Genomic DNA, 23,162 nt, shown 5'->3' with positions numbered 1-23,162 from the left:
CACTTTCACCCGATTGTGAACTCGGACCGGGAGAGGCGGACTGACAGGCGGAGGGAGAGCCGCGCTGCGCTGCGCGGGGAGAAGCTCGGTCCTGCGGTGTTTTCGGCTTTCGGATAGCGCTTTTTCCAGACTTTGCGAGCTTTTTGCGTTCCTCTTAACGGAGTGCGCGTGTGAGCTGAGTGTGAAGTAGCGCTTTGCGTCGTATTTAGCGCAGACGGTCGTCGCGGCTGGGGCTTCGTTTGGACAGAAATCGGCGACGTTCCCGCTTAAAAAGGCTTTATTATGAGGCTCTCGTGAGGGGAGCGCGCTGCAAGTCCGAGTGAGCGCGAGCGGCGCGAGCGGCGCGCGCGCGCGCGTGTGTGAGTGTGTGTGTGTGTGTGTGTCGGGGGGATTTCCACGCGAGGCACGAAAACTTGAAAGCTGTCCAGTCACTGACTGACCATGCCACCAAGAAAACTTCCCGAGAAAGCGCTTTAAGGTGAAACGTGCGTTTCTCCTCCTTCTTTCTGTCCTCCTTTCTTTCTCGGGGAGGTGTAAAGCGGGGAAGCCTCGCCTTGATTTTCCCCGGGACGTCTGGTCGGATTGCTGACATAAGTCTCAGGACTCCCAGCTCTCGCCTGCCTGTTCCACCCAATCTGCACGGGGGTAGCATGGCAATGGTAGTAAACCAGTGGCAGGAGAACATTTCGGCGGATCCTGGGTCGCAGCTCCAGCTGTGCAGCCAGGAGCCCGGCGGCGGGACACCGGGGACGCCGTCTGGCTCCACCCCGGGCAACGACGCGCTCTCCGCGGACAAGATCCCCAACGTGGACTGCATGGTGTGCGGGGACAAGTCGAGCGGCAAGCACTACGGCCAGTTCACGTGCGAGGGCTGCAAGAGCTTCTTCAAGCGCTCAGTGCGGCGTAACCTCAGCTACACGTGCAGGGGCAACCGAGACTGCCCCATCGACCAGCACCACCGCAACCAGTGCCAGTACTGCCGCCTGAAGAAGTGCCTGAAGGTCGGCATGAGGCGAGAGGGTGAGTGCGCCCCTGCGCTTAGCCCGTGCACACGGTCTCTTTGGTCAAGGCAGTGGTTCTGTTCAGAACCAAGCATGGTCAAATCACACGGTTCTTCCCATTGATGCTTAAAGGGGGTTCTAGATAGAATCTTTTTTAAAAACAGTACCAGAAAGGGTTCTTCTGTTGGTACAAGCTTGACGTTGTTGTGCATTTTCAGAAAGGTTCTGTATAGAACCAGCACCTTCACAATCAGCGAAGAACCGTTTCACCATGCAGAGAAACATCTAAGCATGACTTGTTCTAAATAGAACCATTTCCTTCACTAAAGAACCCAAGAGGAACCAAGAGAGTAAGTTATGGGCAGATCATTTTCCCCAAGTAGGGCTGAGCAATATGACAATATTCATCATTATGGTGATAAACTGCATGTTTTGTTATTAGTCCTGTTTAATTAGACTAGTGTTAAATTAAAATGATTGCATTGTGAGTGTAATAGTAGTTATTAATAATAGTAATATTACGCTGCTGTTGGAAGAAAACCTCGTATCTCCAAAATGGGAACTTTACAGGAGAAGGAAAAAACACACATTATTTTTAATGCAAGTCAATGGAACCAGACGTCTTTCCAAGTCATTTTTTGGCCGTTTATTTTGGTCCGTCCTTCATGAAATTTACACACAATATAAAGGCCAACATGCATTTTCTAATTATGTCAAAAAGTGAAAATCGAGGTTTTGCTCCGACAACAGCGATTAGCATAATAGTAATTATTGCATAATTGAATTTCGTTTTTGATAGTATTAAAAATGTTATAACTCATTAGATGTCAGGAAAAAAAATCATATTGTGTTTTTATGGACTTTTTAAAGCATCGCAATATTATGTTTTGGCAATTGCGTCCACCTCCAGTACCAAGTCAAGAATATTCTTCAGAACTGCAGTGGAACCCGGTTCTGCCAGCATCAGAGCTGAAGTTTATTAGCCGCCATTCAGATCTACTCATGGTGAAAAAACTGCTAATGCTCTAAAGTGACAGCAAACCAGTGTCCTGTCATGAAATGAAAGTGGCAGAATTTCTGTTTAATTCAGACGTTGAAATGTAAACAGAGTCATTCAGAGAGGTTTCAGAGTGGTTCAAACTTGCCAACGCAGATCTTCTGTACAGCGGTGGTGATGGGAACCAGGGGTCCCGAGGTCTCCAACACAAAAATAGCCATTTTATTTACTATCCAAAGCCACCAGTGCACCCACACGTCTTCGGAGTTTTTATATGTAACGTGGAATCTCAGTCTGAAAATTTCTTTGGGGACTAGTATGTTTCAGAACATCCTTCATTCATTCCCTCCAGCATGAATATATTAAAATAACATAACTGTGTGTGAGGGAGCTTTTAGAGCTGGACGTCTGGTTCCTATCACCACCACTGTGAGCAGTTCTGACTCTGTTTGTTTCTCCAGAACTCAATAACTTTGTTTACATCTTAACCACTTCATTATGGAGAAGTTTTTGAATGACCAAAAACAGCTAAAATGTAAAGTAGAAAGCAGATTCTTGTAATCGCAAACTTTCTTGAGTAGAAGCAAAAGTATTGTCGTTTAAAAATCCTCAGGAAAGCTCAAATCCATCTAACATTTTCTTGGCTTACCCACTTCTGACACCAACACAGTATAGCCCATATGAGAGCCTGAGAGAGGGTGAACTGCTGTGATGTGTGCAGCTGTAATGAAAGTGGATGGTCATGTCAGAATCTCCACAAGCAGGCAAAGCAGTAATGAGCGACATGCACAGAGATGTTACGGCCGTTTCCAGCTCTGTAGTCTTAAAGGTACTCTCAGTACAGTCAGCGAGTTTTTCTTGGACGAGGAACCCTTTTGTTTTCTCATTAATGATGGTGTTTGGCTCTTGACGCTTCACTCAGTGCCAGAAGTGTCTCAGTACTTTTACTTCGTTGATTTTTACGCCGGTGTCTATGTTACGATTTTATCTCTAAAGTCTTCAGCTGGTCTACACCAAAGTCCCATTTTCAAGATTTGAACCAAACAAGAAACCCATTTGTTTTCTCATCAGTGATGGGGTTTGGCTCCTAAACCCCAGAGCGTCTTAGCACACTTCACTGTTTTATGAATTTGTGTAAAATAGGCTGGTTTGTGTGGTGGAGACGCTGGGATGATGAGTAGCTTTGCGTCTTCCATCAGTTAGGAGGTATCCTTGAGTTCAGTCACAGGCCTTTTGGCCACACAACCTTAAAAAGGGCCAATGTTTGCTCCAAACACAGGACAGCTCTGTTGTAGAGCTGGTCAATACGGCAATTCTTTGTCTGTTCTAGCTTATCAGATGTTGTGGAAATCTTCTTAAAGTAGTAGAAAAAAAGCAGTATTGTATTCCTCCACCAATTGTCACCCACCTCTACCCTGATTGGTTATATTTAAACGTTTCATTGAGGTCTGAGATATATGGTGTTGGGCATATGAAGAGTGTGAACCTGTTGCTTCTTTTATAGCACCTTAGCTTCGTTTTCTTTTCCCGCTTGTGGTTCTGCATGTGGTTATTTTATTCTGTTTTTTTTTTGTAGCCTGATGTCTAACTGTTGACACAGTGAGGGTTTTTCTGTGGCCACAGTTTGTGGGATTCAAAGATAATGTACATTACAGGCATAGAAGTATAAAATCAGACTTAATGGGCGGAATACCGAAGGCCCTGCCGAGCCTTCAGCCTCAGACTGATCCGAGGAGAGATGATAGCATCTGAGAAGATCACCAAAATAAGTTCTGAGCTCAGAGTCTCTTCTCAGACTTTGTTTCAGGATTATTGTGAAACTACATATCGGCCAATCTAATAAATACAGAATTAACTATCCATAGTTTCTAATTGTCCATATTTCATTTCTGCTGTTGGGGTCTTTCTCAAATGCAGTTAATTCACAAACAATACAAATACAAAAGAATTTCCATGCTTGTTAAGTTCTTTATAGCCTAGACGTGGGCAATATGGCAAAAATATTGCAGTACTTAAAAGAAATTTTCACGATTCACAATGCCAGTATATATTTTTTCACGCTTCTGATCAGTTGGAACTGAGAAAAAAAAACTTGTAGTGCTACATTTTAAAAATACTCTCAAAAAACGTCATTTTTATTCAATATTCGGCATACGGTGTTGCACTAAATCCGGTTAAACCTGACTAATTTTGCCCTCTTTATCATGAAGCATGCAGTTGGTTCTACAAGTACTGATGATGTCTATGATATGTTCAAAGAGGCGTATTGTCTTGTGACAATTTATCACAAAAAAACAATATATATATTGTCATGTTGCAGAGTCCTTTTATAGCTTTATAGACGTTTTACTGCGTTAATTTGCATCAAACTTAGTTTTTTCCTGCCAGAATCGCATGGAAAAGTGAAATCTGATCACTATAAAAAGTTACTGTGTTAGTAATAAACTGTAATGTCTGTGAACTGCGTGCTCTACAGTCTTGCACGAGTAGCTGTTCTCTCCCAGTGTCGTAATCTTGAATGTTCTGTGTTAGAGTTAACAGAGAACACACGCACACACACACACACACACACGCACACACACACACACACGCACACACACACACACACGGATACACATATACCATATCCTTCTCGTTCTGTCTTAGAGTTCATACATAAGTTATGTTACCTCTGAATTATGCAGCGTGCTTGCCTGACAAGATACACATAGAGAAGCGCCTTGTTGTGTGATGCGCTTTCGTGCACTTCTAGCTGTTCTGCTCTCTGGGTAATTGCACTGTGGTAACATTCTTGTAGACACTGCGGCTCGTGCCAGCTAAACTAACCTTCCATTAGACTAGTAAATCACAATCTGCCATCCTCCACCTAGTATCAGATGATCTCTACGCTACAGTACAGACAATAGTATATCACTCATTTCTGACATACCAGTGTGCATCATGTAGTCACCACTGATTGGATATATTCATGACCCTTTAGTTTGTAAATGTATTACTTACACCAGAAATAGCTTTAACTAATTAATACCCATGAGAAGGTCACGCTGTCTAAGTGTTGGACAAATAAAAAGTTAAGGGGAAAATGGATTTCTTCCATCTAATTTCAGGCTTGGAAAGAAAGTAAAGTCATTTCTGTTGGTCTGTTGGTCATTTCTCATTTAATATTGTAAAAAAGTAAAAAAAAAAAGTTTTTTAATAATAATAAAATAAAATACAGACATAGGGACAGTTTCTACCTAGACTAATACAGTTAATGCTGAATACAGTCTTTGCGTCAACAAATATTGTTTTAAAGTATCGGTCAAATCTCATCTGTCCAACACCGACAGTTTTATACAAGCAATCATCTGCCAGTGCTGCTGTCATGCATCCCTAAATTGCATAACAATCTGTCAGTTACACCTCAAATTTCCAGCCCTGAGAGTCGAGGAGAACCGAGTCTAGTCTAGTTTTACTGCTAGTGACAAGAGCGTCTTAGTCCCACAGTATATTCCGTCATCTCAGAATGACCAAGAAATGGCCAAGCCAAAGTTTGACCATATCCTGTGCTGACAGTCATAGAAGCAAAGTGAAGCACATATGTGTTTTGTTTTATGTCCGTTATGATGAACACGCCTGTAATCGACCCAGATATGCTGTAGTGCTGCTGCTTTTGCCTGAGTGAAAGATGAAGGGCTTTCGTTGGTGCTGACACTGATTAACAGACAGTGATTTATAGCCATGAAAAAAGAGCTCTTGTTTCACGAACGGGACAAACAGAGCGGCTGAATCGCTGCGTGGCTTATGACCGCTTCTGAAGAGCGTGAATTCACTGAGCTCTTTGTAATGCGAAGTGTTCTGAAATCCCACTCTCCACTCCTACTGACGCATCACATGTGTTTTGCCAAATGAATGGGGCTGAATCATGATGCAGACTCTTTTGTGCTTCACACAGACCATCTGTTTCAAGCCAAAGTCCCAGAGCATTGCTGCTTATTCGCGCGTACTTTGACATTAGGGTTTTTTTGGACAGCCGAACATGACCCGAGATGAGAGCAAGCGGGAAAATGGGTCAAAGGGCTGAGCTGTGGGAGGATTTTTTTCTTTCCCCTTCGGCAAGCCACAAAACTGCAACTGTCTTCCGCCTTCGTTTCTGCTCTTTTCTGGCGATTGCTCTACCTGTTTTTACACCTCAGGCTCCTCTCGACATGACTGACATTCCAGCCTGACAAAGAATCTCCTGTGACGGAGAAAGAGAAAGAAAGCGAGTGTGACTGGCTGACATCAGCAGCAGCAGCAGCAGCAGATCCACATTTGCTGGAATTTTCTGCGTACTCTGCCCTGACCTTTATTAAATACTTAGTAGTGGCAGTGATCACCGGAGAACATGGAGTAATTCCATGTTAATTATCTCTTGCTCAGAGATCACTGAGACGAGAAATTCCGTTGAAGGTGCGAACTGTAAACTGCTGGAAATGCTCCAAGCACAACTGCTGTGTCCATCATTAAGGGGCCCATATCATAAAAGTGACTTTTTATCAGATCTAGCATGTAAACATTGTTAACATTTCAAAATATCGCTGTTGTCGGAGCAAAACCTCGTCCCTCCAAAATGGCAACTTTACAGGAGAAGGAAAAAAAATGCTTTACTTTTAATGTAAGTCAATGGAACCAGACGTTTTTCCGAGTCATTTTGGGCCGTTTCTTTTAATCCATTCATCAAGAAATTTACACACAATGTAAAGGATAACATGCACATTCAAATTGTATTAAAAACTGAAAATCAATAAAAATAGCCATATACGGGTTAGTCCATTCCATATATGGAAATTAAGCTGTTTTACATTCACTGTTTTTGTGATGTTACAGAAACAGTGCATTTACCGGTATCCACCTAGTCAGCCTACAGCTTAGCTCTGCCCATCCATCACTGAACTTGTGTTTCAGCCTAGACGACTTCTTGAATGGGGCACAATGCAGGGCAGCCAATCAGAACTGAGGTCATTTACATATAGTCTCAGAGGCACAGTAATGAAAACAGCTTGTTTAATTCTACGGGTTAAAAAGAGGTTAAAAAATTGGTCAAGCAGAATTAATTAGGATTCATTTTTGGTGAATAAGCCCCAGAAGTGGATTTTTGGGAGAAATAAGTCAAGAAAAAAAGAGGATATGGGCTGTTCACATTATTAGAAGCTACTGTTGTCACTGATAAGCTGACAGGCTAAAAAACCGGTGTCACTTCGTTACTTTTTGCTTGTATCTCGCTGAAATAAGCGATGAATTCTGTGGAAAGTGCAGATACTAAACATTCAATCCATACCATTTGTGATTGTAAGTATTTTATTTTGATTTGAACGCGATGAAAAGTCAATATTGCGCATTAAGGTACTGGAGTCGTATCGGTTTCAGCAGATAGTTGTTTAAAAATGCATCGTTTTGATTTGATCAATATGTAGTGACATATTTATTATACTCTGATTAGTGTAATATTATTAGCATATTATTCATTTTATTTTTAACCCGCTACAAATAACTGTGTATTACTGTGTAATAGTCATGCAGACGGATTTAGTCCCAACTTCTATGTTTTGTAAACGTTTATGTTTCAGCTTTGGCCGACAGTTCCCATATATCGGCACTTCCCTATCATGAGGTCTTATTTTGTGGGAAGGTTTAAAGAAAAACATCCATTTCATTTTTCCACGTTTCTGTTATTGTTCAAAAAGTGAAAGTGTAGACTAAAATTTAAAGATACAGAATGTGTCAAATAAACACGGTAGTGTTGTAATTAACTGTATAATTCTACTTAAATTACAATCAGCAAAACAACAGCACTTACTTTAGATCAGGGGTGCCCAAACCTTTTGTCTTGGGAGGCCGAGGTGTGAGGATTGTGGTAGGCCAAAGACAATATCATCGCTGTCGGGACAACCATTACTTTACAGTTAACTTATCATGGAAGGCAACACAGAAACGATTTGTTCAGAGTAAGTTTGGATCATTTCTACTGATCCATTAATCATGAAATGTTCAAATAATGTGAAAAGCTGCTGTTATTTTCAAATTATGTCAGAAATAGGGATTCCAAGGTTTGTCTCTATAGCAGTAGTGTAAAAAAGAAACAGTGGCGCTGTCTAAGGAGCACGCTTAAGCATGAGGGCGAAGTAGGGGTGGGCAATACGACATCAATTCATCGCTATTGTGATAAATTATATCTTGGATATCGTCAGTACTTAAAGAACACTAATACGTTCTTTATTAGAAAGTGGGCATAATTTGGCCTCTTTAAACCGAATAATAAATCATTGTAGCTGTGGGTTTATTATTATGTTTATTATTGGGATTATTACTCCACTATCTTTACGTTGACCTACAGGCTCTATTTTGTACTTTGCAACGTATTAAATCTCAGAATAACTGAATGTCGTCATGCTTTATTGTGTGTGTGAAAATATCTCGAAGTATGGCAACATAATATTTTTCCATATCGCCCACTTCTAGAGTAAAGGCTAGCTGGCAGCTTGTGAGCTTTGTTTTTTATTTTGTCATATTACACCGTATGGATTTTATCCTTTCAGGCCGGCCAAATCATAAGTCCTTGCAGGCCTAAAAGTCTAAGTTGTTCCCTGGGCTCCACACTGGGCAGCGACGCTCTGGACTTTTAGAGATTAAGCTAAGAAGTCAACCAATATAGACAGCACGGGATTCGCAACCATATGCTTTGCTCGTAATCTGTCTTACGCTCGCTCTCGCTCTCTCTCTGCCACACAGACACCCCAAGGAGCTTGTGCCAGTTGAGGCTCGGTCTGTAGTCAACAGTAAACCGAGCAGTTCAGCTCTTACAGTAACCAGGGTGTGAAAATTTCAGATCCCACTGGGACGTCATTTGAACAACACAGTCAGCGCAAGCGCTAAAGCGGGCTAACGGCGCATACACACACCGCCTGCTGCTTCTGGAATCCCAGAATGCGCACACACACACACACACACACGCTAAGAAATCATCCCTCCTGCGACCCGTAACACACACAGGGTGAAATATAGGTCAGTGGAAAGTAAACATTAATAATAGACAGGTTTAAAGGCAAAGTCCAAATGTGACAGCTCTCCACAGGGTTTGGGTAAATATCACCTCACTGCTCGTGCAGCTGGCTAACCCTTACCCTGCTGATCTGCCTGCATGGGTCCACAAGCAAAGCTAGAACGCGCCTCTTTTTTGAGACTAACGTGCAATTTAGCGCAAGCCTCACGCGTTCTTCACGTGCATTTCCATTCCAGAAATATGACATAACCTCCAGGCCTGCAGAGCTGCTAGAAGACAGTTAGCACACAAGACTAAAGCCCAGAACCTGTTTGCTAGTTCTCACTGTCAATGATAAGCTACTCTGTAGCTCTCTAATTCTAGTAGTTCCAGTTCTGCTAACATCTGACATGCTGGCGGTTAGCAGTGAATTTAAAATGATCAGATACGCGATGATCTCCGCTGACTCTTCCCCTCAGCTTTAGCGTTTTGAGGTGAAGCAGCTCTTTCCCTCAGCTCTTTCCTTCCTGTGTTTGATTCTGAAATAGGGCCCCGAAATGGGGATGACACCAATTTTGTAGGGTTAAAATTCAGACGACTGATAATATTTTGTGTTTGTACAGCTCTGTGTGAAAGTTTTAGGCATCTAAGCAGTTTTTAAACAGTCGACCTCAGCAGTGAGTTTATCACCATATACATTAGAATAAAGTCGTATTCATAATTCAAATAAACAGAAAAACTATAAAAAGTAACAAGAATTTCTCGGGTCCATATTTTTCCTCGACACCTTCACAGCCGCCACAGAGACTCGTTAATATCATCAATGACATCATGAGCTCAATTTACTGAGCACTGATTGGTCAAACCAGGAGCTGCTTTATAACTACATATAATACTGGGCTTCCTCGAGGAGAGGCTTGGAGACGGGTAAACACACACACCAACATCCAGAAAATATCTATATCTATATATATATATATATATATATATATCCCAGTAGTCATTGGGCGGTCATTGAGCAGTCATTGAGCAGTCATCTGCGTGCATGTATATATATATATATATATATATATATATATATATATATATATATATATATTCTATAAATTTTGTTTATTCAAATATTAACACTTTTTTCGGCAAATAAACACAAACTACACAAATAAATAGATTTCGAAAAAATGTGACTTTCGCACAGTACTGTATATTTTAATAGTTCAGATTTACAGTTCTTTATTGATTTATCAATTGTCAGTTCTTAAATGCTGTCCTTTGAAAACCGAATTAAACAGTAGAAACTCATAGTCCCACATAATATAACTGTAGTTTCTCTTTCCAAAAAAGAGTTTTGGTTGTGTAACATTGTATTCAAGCTAAAAGATCAGTCTCGATTCACCAGTATTAGCCTGTTTTAGCAGAAAGCAATGACCAAATCAGATCATTAATTATTGGCATGTTATCGCTAAAGCCGTGGATCGTGCATATCAGCTGATGTTATCAGCCAAATGACCTGCCGCTCAAGCCCTGCTCTGAAGTACCTTGACTCAGGGGCACCTTGTCTTTTGATATGTTTGCTTTATGAGTTTTACTCTCCTTATTTCGTCAATGTTTGCATGTGATGCCCCTCCCTTTCTCCCTGCCCGTGTGGAGAACCTTCACAGTGCAGATCTGCTAGTGTGGAGAACAAGAAAGAGCGAGAGCAAGAAGGGGAAGTCCAGCCGCTCAGACACTTGACCTACAGCAAGACACTTCCATTAGCTCTCCACCACACGTTTAGCATATTCTCTTATTAATTCATCAGCGCTTCATAAGAGTCCAGTGTCACTGTTGCTATTATAGGATGTGTGGAGAGTTCTGTGCCAAGGTCTCCTCACACAAACTCTCTTAGTGCACCACAGAGGGAAAGGATAATGGATTTCGTCTCCAAGGTCTAGTTTTCACTACCGTTCTCCCTCATTTGACTTTTTTGACATAGTGGTTCTCGGGGCTGATCTTGGGGGCTCTATGCACTGCTTATGTTTGTGTTTCTCTTCAGTTCTCTTCAAAACGGATTGAGAACCTCAATTTTGATAGCTGGTAGATCTGCCAAGGTTTCTGAACCTTTCTGAAATGACGTAGCACCTCAGGCACATTATCGTCGACAGCGAAAAAGAAAAAGAATTCAGTTTCAGTAATTTCTGCCGTTTCCATATGAATAAAAAATAGTATGGAATAAAATTAGTATAGATACAAAATTACAGCATGTCTGAAAGGTGTTTTGGTTGACTATTTCTTGAACTTTAGAGGCAATAAAAACAAAAAGAAATTGAGAAAACATAAAAGACCAAAAAGGTCTCTGACTCTTTCTCACCCTAAGTGACTGTTTATCGCTGCTGTCGGAAGAAAACCTTGTATCTCCTCTTTTTGTCATTTTTCATTTTTTGACATAATATGAAAGTTCCTATTACTTTTTACACTGTGTGTGAATTTCATGAAGAATAGACCAACAGACTTGGAAAAAAGTCTGGTTCCATTGACTTACATTAAAAGTAAAATAGTTTTTTTCCTTCTCCTGTAAAGTTACCATTTTGGAGATGCAGCCTTGGTTCCTACACATGGGACCACCTTCTCAGACCCAGATTAAGCCTAAGCCTGACTTTGGCACTGCAGTTTGTCCCTCTATGTGTATATAGAACCATGAACACTTTGCGTGATTATGGTGTTCTTTGCATTGTGAAAGGGCTCTCCAGATTGATGGAGAATGTGCTGAATATGTTTCTATATAGATCTTTTTTTTTCAAACAGGGACGTAGCTCCATGATAGAGCCCATGCTTTACATGTATGAGGTCCTGGGTTCGATCCCCAGCCATGGAAAGTAAACATATATGGTACAGTTACGGTTTCTCCGTTGACAAGATCAGTGCACATTGGTGCCTCTAGAGCTGAGTGTGTGGGAGGAGGCAGTTGTGGGCTGGAGGTTAGAGAACCGGCCCTGTGATCAATTCCTGGAGCTGATAGTACGTGACTGAGGTGTCCTTGAGCATGGCACCTAGCTCCCAACTGTTCACTGGGTGCTGCGGATAGGGCTGCCCACTGCCCCTTAGTGTGCATGTGGTGTTTCACTTCACAGATGGGTTAAATGCGGAGGTGAAGTTTCCCTGTTGTGGGACTAATAAGGGTCACTTAATCTTATATAGAACCCTTTTCATATACAGCACGTTCTGCAGGAATCTGATGATGATGATTCTCCAGCAGTTCTTTGATGATGCAAAGAACGCTACAATCATGTGCGGTGTTTTTTGAGCATTCATGGTTCTGTATACAACCATTTTCTTTACTAAAGAACCCTTGAAGAAACTTTTTATAAGAGAGTGGGCTTGAACTATGGCCGTAGTGTACTGTAATTGATGTGCTGGGGTTATGTTGACCTGTTAAACCCTAAAGGCCCATAAATGGATCCACATTTCACCTGGATCAGGTGATACTAAAGTGTGCACAGCCATTCTGGCCATGACTCACTGGTCTTTGGGCAAAGATTATTGGAGGGGAATTTGCCTGAAGGGGATTTTGTTAGCAGAGATGACATCATTGTTACAGGAATTTGACCGGCTTTAGGTCACTCGGAAAGAACTGACAACTATTGGTAAAATAAACAGTTCGGTGAATCATCTGCTGTGTTGTAAACCCCCTGTGCATCTGCATGTGTTTCTGAGAGAGCAGAACAGTGGGGTAAGGTCAGGACAAGCCACCCAGGGTGACCCGCTGTACTAGTGCAGTGTGTCGCTGTAGCCTGATAACTGGTTCTTATAATACTTGCAAAATTCCCTTGTGTGCCAACGTTCCGTTAGTTCTTTAAACCCTAAGTAACGTACTCTACCTTGCACATCTCATTCATAAAAATGATTCTTTAGAGAAGCGTCCATTGAAAGGAACCAAAGATTCTTGTATAGCTCCACTCATGGTGCAAATAAAGGGGGGTTCTGGGGCCTGGGACCTCCTAATTAACCTCTTGGACACACCGAATGTCTCAGGGTCTTTTATTATTAAGCAACAAGAGATGCAGCACTGGTCTGCTGCAGCAAATTGATTCACCCAGTTGGTCCTTAATAGGCCTAGCAACTGTAACTAAGCCTGGAAAACTATGCCGTCTGAAAAACTTTGCAATATGCCGCAGCATTTCTGCAAGAAGAATTTTTGAACATCACATTTTGCTGCCAATCTAGCATCAGCGCCGCTATGGCGAGTGAGTCAGCAGCCAGCAAATGCTGGAGTAGCCAGTCAACATGGGACGCTCTGAATACCAGGGGGTATTTCACATACTGGCTCCACTTAAAAGAACCATTTTTGGCACTTTCATTTTTAAGACCACCAATTAAATTTTTTGTTTGCACCTCAGACTCCACCTGATGACCCTTCCACTACGTGATGAGAGATGGATCTTATTAGAGCTCGGCCCAGTTTTAAGGGTACCTTCCAGTAGGGGTGGATGAAATAGCACTATATTCATACACACACACACAAACACACACACACACACACATATATTATAATGGAATTGAAAAAAGCTTTATATTATTGCAATGAATATTTGCAATGTTGCCTAAATTACATTTATTTATTTTAACTTTTAATAGAACTTAATTGAAATATCATAATATAATGGAAAAAAATAAATAATTATTCAAAAACAAGTTGCATTAAAATATTTGGCAACCCTGATCGCAAGCAGTCAGCTTTGTGTCCCCATAAAAGAGTGTGGGTTTATAAAAGTAGGTATTATGGTATTTATCACTTAAATATTAATGTTAAATTGCGTGTGTGAGTGGTAGTGGTGTAAAAATGCATCTTGATGTGTCAGTCCGAAACTAGCTGCATTGATTTGTGGTCACTATAATCAATTAAAATAACCGAGCATACACTCACTCGTTAGCTGTTCTCGGACTAGTTTGATATGTTAAAGCCCAAAAAGAGCTCGTCTCTGCTCCAGTACTGTCCTCCAGTCACACGTTCAGTTTTTCAAAACTAATTCCGAATCATATCAAAATAATCTAATCAAATCAAGATGATGTGAACTGATTTTTAAAGAACTGTAATGAAATTGAATTGTGAGGTCAGAGATTTATACCCCTAGTGAGCGGTCATACTCGGACACCTTGTCCCCTGCTGTAACCAACCACCCAGAGCAGACTCTGGCACCTGGCCAGGGTTTTTTTTTTTTTTTTTTTTAACTGGCGAGTGTTTCTTCCCCTGCTCTTTCACTCTTTCTCTCTGTCTATCTCAATCCCCTTTCTTCATCCTCCCAGCCTTTGACCTTCCGCACTCACCACTCCCACCTTCTCTCTGAGTCAAGGTTCCTAAAGCTTTGCTGTCCATGTGCACGAGGTTTAAAGTGACCTCTTTAAACACACGAGCTACCTGAGGACTAGACAACTATGGAACTGTCACATGAGTTTGTTAGTAAAAAAAACTGTTCTTTACAGAACCGCGAACACTTTGCATGATTAAAGGGTTCTTTCCATAATAAAAATGGTTCTGACTGATAGAAAATGTGCTGTATATGAAAATGTTCTGATGATTCTACATCGAATGTTTTCTGGAAATGGTTCTATACAGCACCCAAGGGTTTTTTCTATTGTTACGATTTCAAGCTTGTAACAATTGAAGAACCTTTTTGGGTGCTAGAGAGAACCCCTTTCAAAAAGGTTCTATATAGAACCATCTATAGCACATTCATGCACATTTTCTATCAGTCTGAAGGACCTTTTCTTGATTCAAAGAACCTTTTAATCATGCAAAGTGTTCTTGGTTCTATATAGAACCATTTTCTGTACTAAGAACCCTTGAACCCTCTTTTTTAAGAGTGTTTGTTGTGATATCACTACTGGAGACACTTGTTCCTCAGCCAATACAAGCCAATGATCCGATATTGGAGCACTTTACATAAAGGGACATTCCGGCCAAAAAGAAATATGTTATCATCCTTATTTTACTGCAAACAAGCCTATTCACATCCTACAACGCTGCTGCAGAAGTCTTTAGAGTGAGGCTTTCTGGTTTAAAGACTAGGAAAACTCCCTTCTGATGATTTATCTTGGAGGTGGGAGGAATGTTGAAGAAGTACAAGCACTTTGGGGTGGATACTTGACGGCAGGCTGCTTGTATGATGTATTTGGGCAATGAACGCTGGGTGTTGTAGTGACAGCTGTCAGAACTGTTGATTCTGTCGAAACGGTCAGGCTGAGGGATGTAATGGTGCCCGGCAGAATATTACAACATTGCAAAACATAGGAAATAACAAACTAAATCCTAGTTTTAGGCTGGAATATATGTTTAAGATGAGCATCTAAAAGTAGGCCTTACTCAGTTTACAACCTACTGGGAGCAGTACTTTCTGCTTTAGTGCTGATGCCTGGTTTGGGATGCCATTACCACTATAAATCGTGATTACGACCATCCAAAGGTGTTCAGCATACTCGCTTCACCAAATCGGCCCTTTTTCAAGGGCATTTGCATATTACAGTCTTTTGAAATCGGTACTAGGAAAGCCAATTCTACAATATTGATTCAACAAACACGGTGTGGAGTTACGCAGCTCTGACACCACAGCCCGTTTTCACCGTTGTTGTCCAAGAGTAAGTCATGATGATTAAGAATAGCCTCCACTTTGATTAAGAAGAAGGTCGTGACCCCTGCCATACCTCAGAGTCTTTGAGTGGCACAGCTGTTCTATTGTGAGAGCAGGAGACGTGGGCTTTAAAACATTTTCCATCTCGGACACCTCCCTCTCTCTCTCTCTCCCTCTCTGTTCTGTCCTGCTCATGGCCGTTGCGTGTAACAGTAGATGGAGTTATTAGTCGGACTGCAGGACGACTGAACAGGTGTTTTCCAAATGGCCTTTGAGTGGCACGGCGGCAGAAACGGCCTCTGTTTGGCCTTCGGCCTCTGACTGAGCCATTTGTCGAGCGGAGGTGTGAAAAACCATTCCGCTTTAGCAGACTTCGCTCGCTCATTACTCATTGATGGAGAGCAAAGGGGGGTTCATCTCTCGGATGGGGTCCATAGATACTGCACACACTCAGCACGGGGTCAGTGTCATCACTTCACCACTAACTGGTATGATATTCTGATGTGATCTAGCCAAAACGGCAGAATTCACACTGACGTTTTTGGCCAGCTATGCAATGTTTCAGATGTTTATCATACATCATGATTGTATGAGAGTGTATTATTATCACATTATGTGGCAATATGTGCTTTTATAAGCACATTGTGGGTATTTTGTAAGTGCTTAAAAACATTAACATTAACTATATGTTGTGTTGAAAAGCATATGTAGTCCTAATTAGTCCATATGGAATTGGATTTAGTGTAGTGCAGTATGTAAAGTCATTGTACTCATAGTTTTTTATAGTGTTTGATATGCACCGTTATGGCAGTTGGGGGTCGATGCCAATTTCCAGTAGTTTTCATCCCAACTATATTGATAATTTTAAACGTTTTTGAAATGTACCTACCTGAATGAGCATTGTGTAAAAATAGAGCATTTATTTTTTGTTGGTTTGTTTCTATGCAGTAAAATGAATAAAATGCAGACATTCTAGCATCACCTTAACATTCTGCTGTGCTGGAGTGCAATTAATATCTAACAATACATACAAATATCTGTCTTGTTTTGTTTGTTTGTTAAAGGCAAATATCTGCCGATACTGATATGATTCATAATAATGTGCATTCCTTGTATTTTTCTGGAACACTGGCTCTTTTTTTTTGTCTGTTCCAATTTAATCAAACCTCAGAAAAAAGTGAATTTGTGCTGTGTGTTGTGTATCAAGATAATGTTTTGATATATTATGATGCCATATTTCTGCCACATCGCCGACCCTCTTTCTACAATAGCGTGAATGTATGATCACATTAACTGACTGTTTAAGTGGATCGCCTCCTCTTCAGCCTGTAATAGCACCCAAAATGACTTCATTAGCTTGAAGAAATGATATGGTTTGCAGAAAATATTAATATTGAAATACAGTAAAATATTATGGCTTAGTTAATTATTCCATCAAGGAGAGTAAAACCTTGTTTTCTATGTGGTTTGGCTATCACACTGCCTTTCACACTGACATTAGGCCTATTATCTGAACTGTTATCGTAACTTTGCATTAGCTTGTTATCTGTAACGATGTTTGGAGAAACACTGATAGCTTTGTGTTTGTGCGAGGTGTCCTTGGCTGAAAAGGTACTTTTCTCTGATTGGTTTCATGGCATATTTACTGCATGTGAAACAAACTAAAGGTGGGCTTATTTGCCCTTATTCCAATTAAGCAGTCGAATTAAAATAAGTTCACACATCCTCTATAGAAGACACAAGTCTGCACATTTTAATGCACAGCAAACATTTATTTGCTGATTTTGGCAAATAACAAAAAAACAATAAGACATGTGGCCTGTGCCAGAGTTATAGCACATTTTATAATGTATGTGTAGTTTCCAGCATTAAACTCAGCAAAAAATGGAAATTTGCAGAAAAATGCTGTGTTTAAGATCGATCTCTGTGGAGGATGTGAACTTATTTATACTCACAAAAGAACTAAAACCTAATAACTTGCAAAATTTTACCATACTTTGACTGTAAAAATGCATTGCTAGTTTGAATGAAAGTAGTTCTAAGTTGGTTGAGTTATTCCCATAAAGTGCCGAGTCAATTTGGAGCATACTTCTAATTCTATGGAAGCACCGATCTCACTCTCTCTTTCTGTTCTTTGCCCCCAGCCGTCCAGCGAGGCCGCATGTCCAGCTCTCAGTCCAGTCCCGGCCAGTACCTGACCAATGGCAATGACCCATACAACGGTCAACCCTACCTGTCTGGCTTTATCTCCCTGCTGCTGAGGGCCGAGCCGTATCCCACATCCCGTTACGGGGCCCAGTGCATGCAGTCCAACAACCTAATGGGCATCGAAAACATCTGTGAGCTGGCAGCCCGTCTGCTCTTTAGTGCCGTAGAATGGGCCAAGAACATCCCCTTCTTTCCTGACCTGCAACTCATGGACCAGGTAAAGCTACCAGACACAGCCACTTGCATACTTGAGACTTTATAAATATGACAAACTAACACAAATCATTCTAATGAGCATGAAAAGCATTTAGGACTTTAAACCAGAAATAACACTAGAGCTGAGGTCTTCAAATGAGGACCTTGAATCCAGTTTCCAATTTTGGATTTTGTAATCACTGGTAGTTAACTGAACTGTTGACTGGTCACTTAACAATTATTACAAAACCCAGGACCAGAAACTGGATTCAAAGTCCAGATTTGAAGACCTCTGCTCTAGATTTGTGATTTGTGCTTTCTGGTGCGCACTTTCTACGCTAATAAAAGAAGACAGGAATTGTATTATGCAAGCAATTCCTCAAGAAAGTGCTACAAAATTTTGCTTAAATTTTGATAACAGTGCTCTTTAAGTGCTAGTGACACATACTATACCACATGCCTTCAGCTAGGCTGTTCACCTATGGATCGTCATTGATGAATTCCTTGTCTTCGGTTCCTAGGTAGCGCTGTTACGCATGTCGTGGAGTGAGCTATTCGTGCTGAACGCGGCGCAGTGTTCCATGCCCTTGCACGTAGCTCCCCTGTTGGCTGCCGCTGGCTTGCACGCCTCCCCCATGTCTGCAGAGCGTGTGGTGGCCTTCATGGACCATATCCGCGTCTTCCAGGAGCAGGTGGAGAAGCTGAAGGCCTTGCAGGTGGACACGGCTGAGTACTCCTGCCTCAAGTCCATCGTGCTCTTCACTTCAGGTAAGAAGACTCTGGATAGTCTTATTATATGTTTGTTCTTACTGAATGCTGCCAATTAAGAAAACATGGTTGTAATAACCCTTTGACCCTTTTACGCTTTGTGCAATTTATTAGGGGTTTAATAATTACCTGATCAGTTGAATCAGGTTGGATAAGGCTCGGGAAGCCTATGCAGCTCTGAGAAACTCCAGGACAGGATTTCAAGAAACCTGCTTCAAGCACACCGAGGCTGTAAACTTCATCATACAGTTTATTTTTCAGTGGTTGGAGAACACATGGAGTTGCTTGGAGTACCATCCATGCGTCAAGTCCAGCAATACTCTATGCTCTTTTATTTGCAAAGCCCTAGTTAATGTGGCCTGTGTGCAGAGTGATATGTTGCCAGTGTTGGTTGGCGGCAGGCCACTAGTGGCACTTCACATATGTGCATCAGCCAAACACGCAACCTCTGAAGTGTTCCACACACCTCTTTTCGTTTTCTTTTCAGCAGTCCTTGTCGCTTCACCCCAAATGCTGGCTCCTGGCTTTCCTAGCACTAAGCTCGGACCTGCGCTCTTCTGAACGGCTCATTTTTTCCATCTCTCTTCGCGCTTCCATCTATTATTGAAACCAGCCAGGCAGACCCTCCCCCCCATCCCCTTTACTCCCACCAACATGCCTGAATTATGCATGCTGAGTTACAGCAAGAGGGATTCGCCCCATCCCCTGCCCTGACCTACATAACCCCTGTAGCCCAGGGCGTGATCCGTCCTGCAAATCCCGGCCAGACTCCCCAACCCCCCACCGCCTGCTGAGACCAGCCCAGAGGCCTCCGCATCCCGACCCCATCGCTCCACTCAATTGTCCGATGGGGGTCCAATGTCGGCGACTCGCCCCGATCCCTGGACGCTTAGCCTTGGGGGCTCCCCCCACGCGTGCTCTTACTGTGAGACACAAAGGATGAGAGAGCGCCTGCTGACCGTAATGGGAAAAGCTTCATAGACACATGCAGCTTGCCAGCATTGACGTTATTCCCAGGACTGATGCATCATCTGGGCTAGAGCTTCTCAGCTCTAGTGCTTGGGATGCTTTACCTTTGACAGTTTCCAGTGGTCCCTGCTCAGGTCATCAGTTAATTATCCAAAAACTTCATGAGCTTGGGGAAAGGAATGGATGTGGGTTTGCAGGACCACTGATCTAGGTCAAACTGGCTACAGTAACGAAGGATGTACTAATCCACACTAGGTAGTTTGAGCAGTTGTTGTCCATCTCTGTTGCGAGGTGGGGGACTTCTTATCCCATCAGAAACATGAAGTAATTAATCTTTTGTTCCTACAAACCAAAACTCAGCATGACCACTCTTCCGCCTGGGCTATTAATTGCTAAACCGACAGAGAATGAGCAAGAATGCCACACGCTCGAATAGAAAAGATTGTTAGTTAAGATGTTTTTTTTTGTTACATAGCCAAATATGTCTGAAGAAACAGTCAAATGGCTCTCGTCCAGAGATATGACACTAATTACATATATGCTTTTCTCAAGATATGGTCGTATGCAAAGGTATGCAAGCCCTTCGTCACATTTTATGTTTTGTTAATTCTTCAAGTGAAAATAAGTTGATACATCCTCTTCACACTTCTACGTATTGTATTGCACTAATGCTATTTGCTGAATCCCCAATACTGGGGGAAAAATGGCCTGTACAAAAGTTTCAGCACTTTTCATATTTTGTTTTATTTTTTTCAATATGTTCAACAAGAAACTGTGCACTAAAATTTGCTGAAAAAGTTTGTTCCCTGTAGAGAACGTGTAAACTCATTTTCACTTAGAAAATCAACATGTTTCAAACCTTCAAACTGCATAGGAAAATATTATGGATATGGAATAATATCATATAATATCAGTAATGAAGAACGCTGCCCAACTGCATGCCCCATGCTAGAGAATTCATAGCAACCACCTCTATTGTTGTCCAAAGAAGAGTGCTTCTAATATCAAGTCAACATTTGTTTGGATTGCATCTGAATTCTGGGCTTGCACTTGTTCAAATTCCTTGTGCTTAATTTTTAATGAGGGAATTGTGCTTTATTGGGGATGTCCAGATCAGGTTTTTAGCCCCTTTTCAAGCTGAAATGTTCTTTTAGCCAGAAAATGATCAGATACTGGTACAGATTAGATACTAGTACTGATTTTAAGGGGCTAAACGTGATAATCGATTAGTTCGGCTGGTGTAGTTTTAGATTTTAATGTTATATTCCAATAGTTAAACAGTGCTTTACTGACAAATATGATTGTCAGTTCTCAGTAGTAACACTTTCAATTGTAATACACAGCAAAGCTATATTATTATTGAATATTGTAGCGCTGTGAGTGAAGTTACCCAGAATTCTTAGCAGTATCAGCTTCAGTGTATTACGTTTCACAGTCATTCTGCAACCAGAAAACGGCGTATCATGAGTACTGATGATATAATGCTTCACCAACATTGTGCATAGGCCAACTAACCAATCAGTTGGGCTCTATTTAAGCCATCCTTGGCCTTTTTGCCTGTTCTGTAAAATGACACATTAAAGTGTTGCCAGCTAACATCCTTCATCTCTCTCTGCCTCCTCTAGATGCCATGGGTCTGTCAGATGTGGCCCATGTGGAGAGCATCCAGGAGAAGTCACAGTGTGCCCTGGAGGAGTACGTACGGAACCAGTACCCCAACCAGCCCAATCGGTTCGGCCGGCTGTTGCTGCGGCTGCCCTCGCTGCGCATCGTATCCTCGCCTGTCATCGAGCAGCTCTTCTTTGTGCGTCTGGTGGGCAAGACCCCCATCGAGACCCTTCTGAGGGACATGCTGCTATCCGGCTCCAGCTACAACTGGCCCTACATGCCTGTCCAGAGGGATCGCCCCATCTCCATCCACTACAACGAGAACGGACCCTGATCCTGCCTCCTTGGTGGGGTCACGGCCAATAGTTAGACTCTTTCTGTTGGCCACACCCCTTCCAGTACCCAATCAGCCCCACTTGCTTTTCTGACGCTCCAGCCGTCCGTTCCGTGGTCAGGAATGGAACTCGCTGTACTTAGGCTGGCCTTTCAGAGCCTTCGCCTACTTTCTGAATTGCGATGTTTACGATCTCCGTGACTTGAGGACTCTCCTGCAGCACTGACTCAAAAGGGCTGAGTCCATTCCTGATTTTCAAACAAACCAGAAGCCATTAAAGCCGATGCCAAAATGTGTTGCTTTTTTTTTTTTGTTGTTGTTGTTGTTTTTGACATTTTAAGAAAAGCTATTGTCTGTACTGGGGTGGGGGCTTGAAGACTGAAGTTGGGTTTAAAGAAACTCAAGACTGTGTCATATGGGAGTGGAGAAAAAAGGGTGCAGGCACAACTGCAGCAGCTGAATATGAGAGGGTTTCATAGAGGTTAACAGTAAACCCCCTCCAGCGAAACAGAGGGGTCAGTGGGACTCTCTATACGCTGAAGCCATTGCCAAAGCAGAAACGGCATACGAACTGTGTGGAACCTTTTGCCTGTATCGGCCACAAAAGTCTATTTCGGTTTGTCTCGACGTCGACACTTGTGTTTTAAATCTCTGAAGGAGTTCGAAGATGTGAAAGAGGCACTTGATACCCGAAACCAGCCAGGCACCCCCTCTATCTCTATGCTCTTTTCAGCTACCACCAAAAATTCAGCACGGCTAGATAGACACACTGTAGTTGCCATGTAAGGTCTGTCTGTAGTGCTTACTGTAATTTTCCGATTTTCCCGTTCCTTTTTATCAAGGAAAACACTGAAACGTATATCAGAACCTCAGCGAAATGTATAGTTGGCTGTTGAGGCCAAGGTGCCTCTGCTGTATGTAGCAATAGATATATCTCAAGTATTTTGTTATCCTTCTAGCAGTTCATTGAAATGTCGAAATCCAGTCGTCACGGTTTTTAACATGGCACTACAGCTTTTCAAAGGCAACATTTGGATCTTTAAGCCATAGGGGCCTTGGAAAGCAGGACCTGTTGTATTAGTTCACAGAATATTTCTATAAGAGTTTTTTTTCCCCTGTATTTTAGGTTTGAAAAAAGGAATCCATGGAATAAAATCTGTTGTTCACAAAACTCTGTCATCTTTTCCTCGCCTGTATTTAATAGATGAAGGCTGTGTATGATACTAAAGGCAGCTGCGTTGATGCCTTGCCTTGCTGCAGCAATACACAATACACCAACAAACTCGCAGCTAGTGATTAGTGATTAGCTGCGTTAGACGTCAGGGTTTTTTTTATTACTTTTAACATAAATTTAACATTTGCTTCACAGAAAAAAGCTCTGATGCTGAAAAGTTACCATTTCACAAAGGTTACAGTACATAAACAGCTTATGATGAGCGTTTGCTCACATTAGCTAAACTAGTAGACAGCAGAACAT

General features: G+C 41.9%; 1 protein-coding gene across 1 annotated transcript; it reads left to right on the top strand.

The window, feature by feature from the left end:
- The first annotated feature begins 650 nt into the window (after positions 1 to 650).
- nr2f5 (nuclear receptor subfamily 2, group F, member 5) lies at positions 651 to 22,856 on the top strand. Its single transcript, XM_017708730.2, has 4 exons — positions 651 to 1,020; positions 17,748 to 18,028; positions 18,528 to 18,774; positions 21,369 to 22,856. The coding sequence occupies exons 1-4, from the start codon at positions 651 to 653 to the stop codon at positions 21,683 to 21,685; spliced, it is 1,215 nt and encodes a 404-aa protein (XP_017564219.1). The 3' UTR covers positions 21,686 to 22,856.
- Positions 22,857 to 23,162: the final 306 nt, after the last annotated feature.

This window comes from Pygocentrus nattereri, chromosome 24, assembly GCF_015220715.1.
Source record: "Pygocentrus nattereri isolate fPygNat1 chromosome 24, fPygNat1.pri, whole genome shotgun sequence".
NCBI classification, from domain to species: Eukaryota; Metazoa; Chordata; class Actinopteri; order Characiformes; family Serrasalmidae; genus Pygocentrus; species Pygocentrus nattereri.
Note: the sequence above shows the minus strand (reverse complement) of the source record. Positions and strands in the feature narration are given on the sequence as shown.

Bases quoted from the DNA above. Each gene is read 5' to 3' on its own strand.
- nr2f5 (XM_017708730.2), top strand. From the start codon at position 651: ATGGCAATGGTAGTAAACCAGTGGCAGGAGAACATTTCGGCGGATCCT. The intron at 18,029-18,527 runs GTAAAGCTACCA...TTCGGTTCCTAG, and splicing joins ACCTGCAACTCATGGACCAG to GTAGCGCTGTTACGCATGTC. The intron at 18,775-21,368 runs GTAAGAAGACTC...TGCCTCCTCTAG, and splicing joins CATCGTGCTCTTCACTTCAG to ATGCCATGGGTCTGTCAGAT.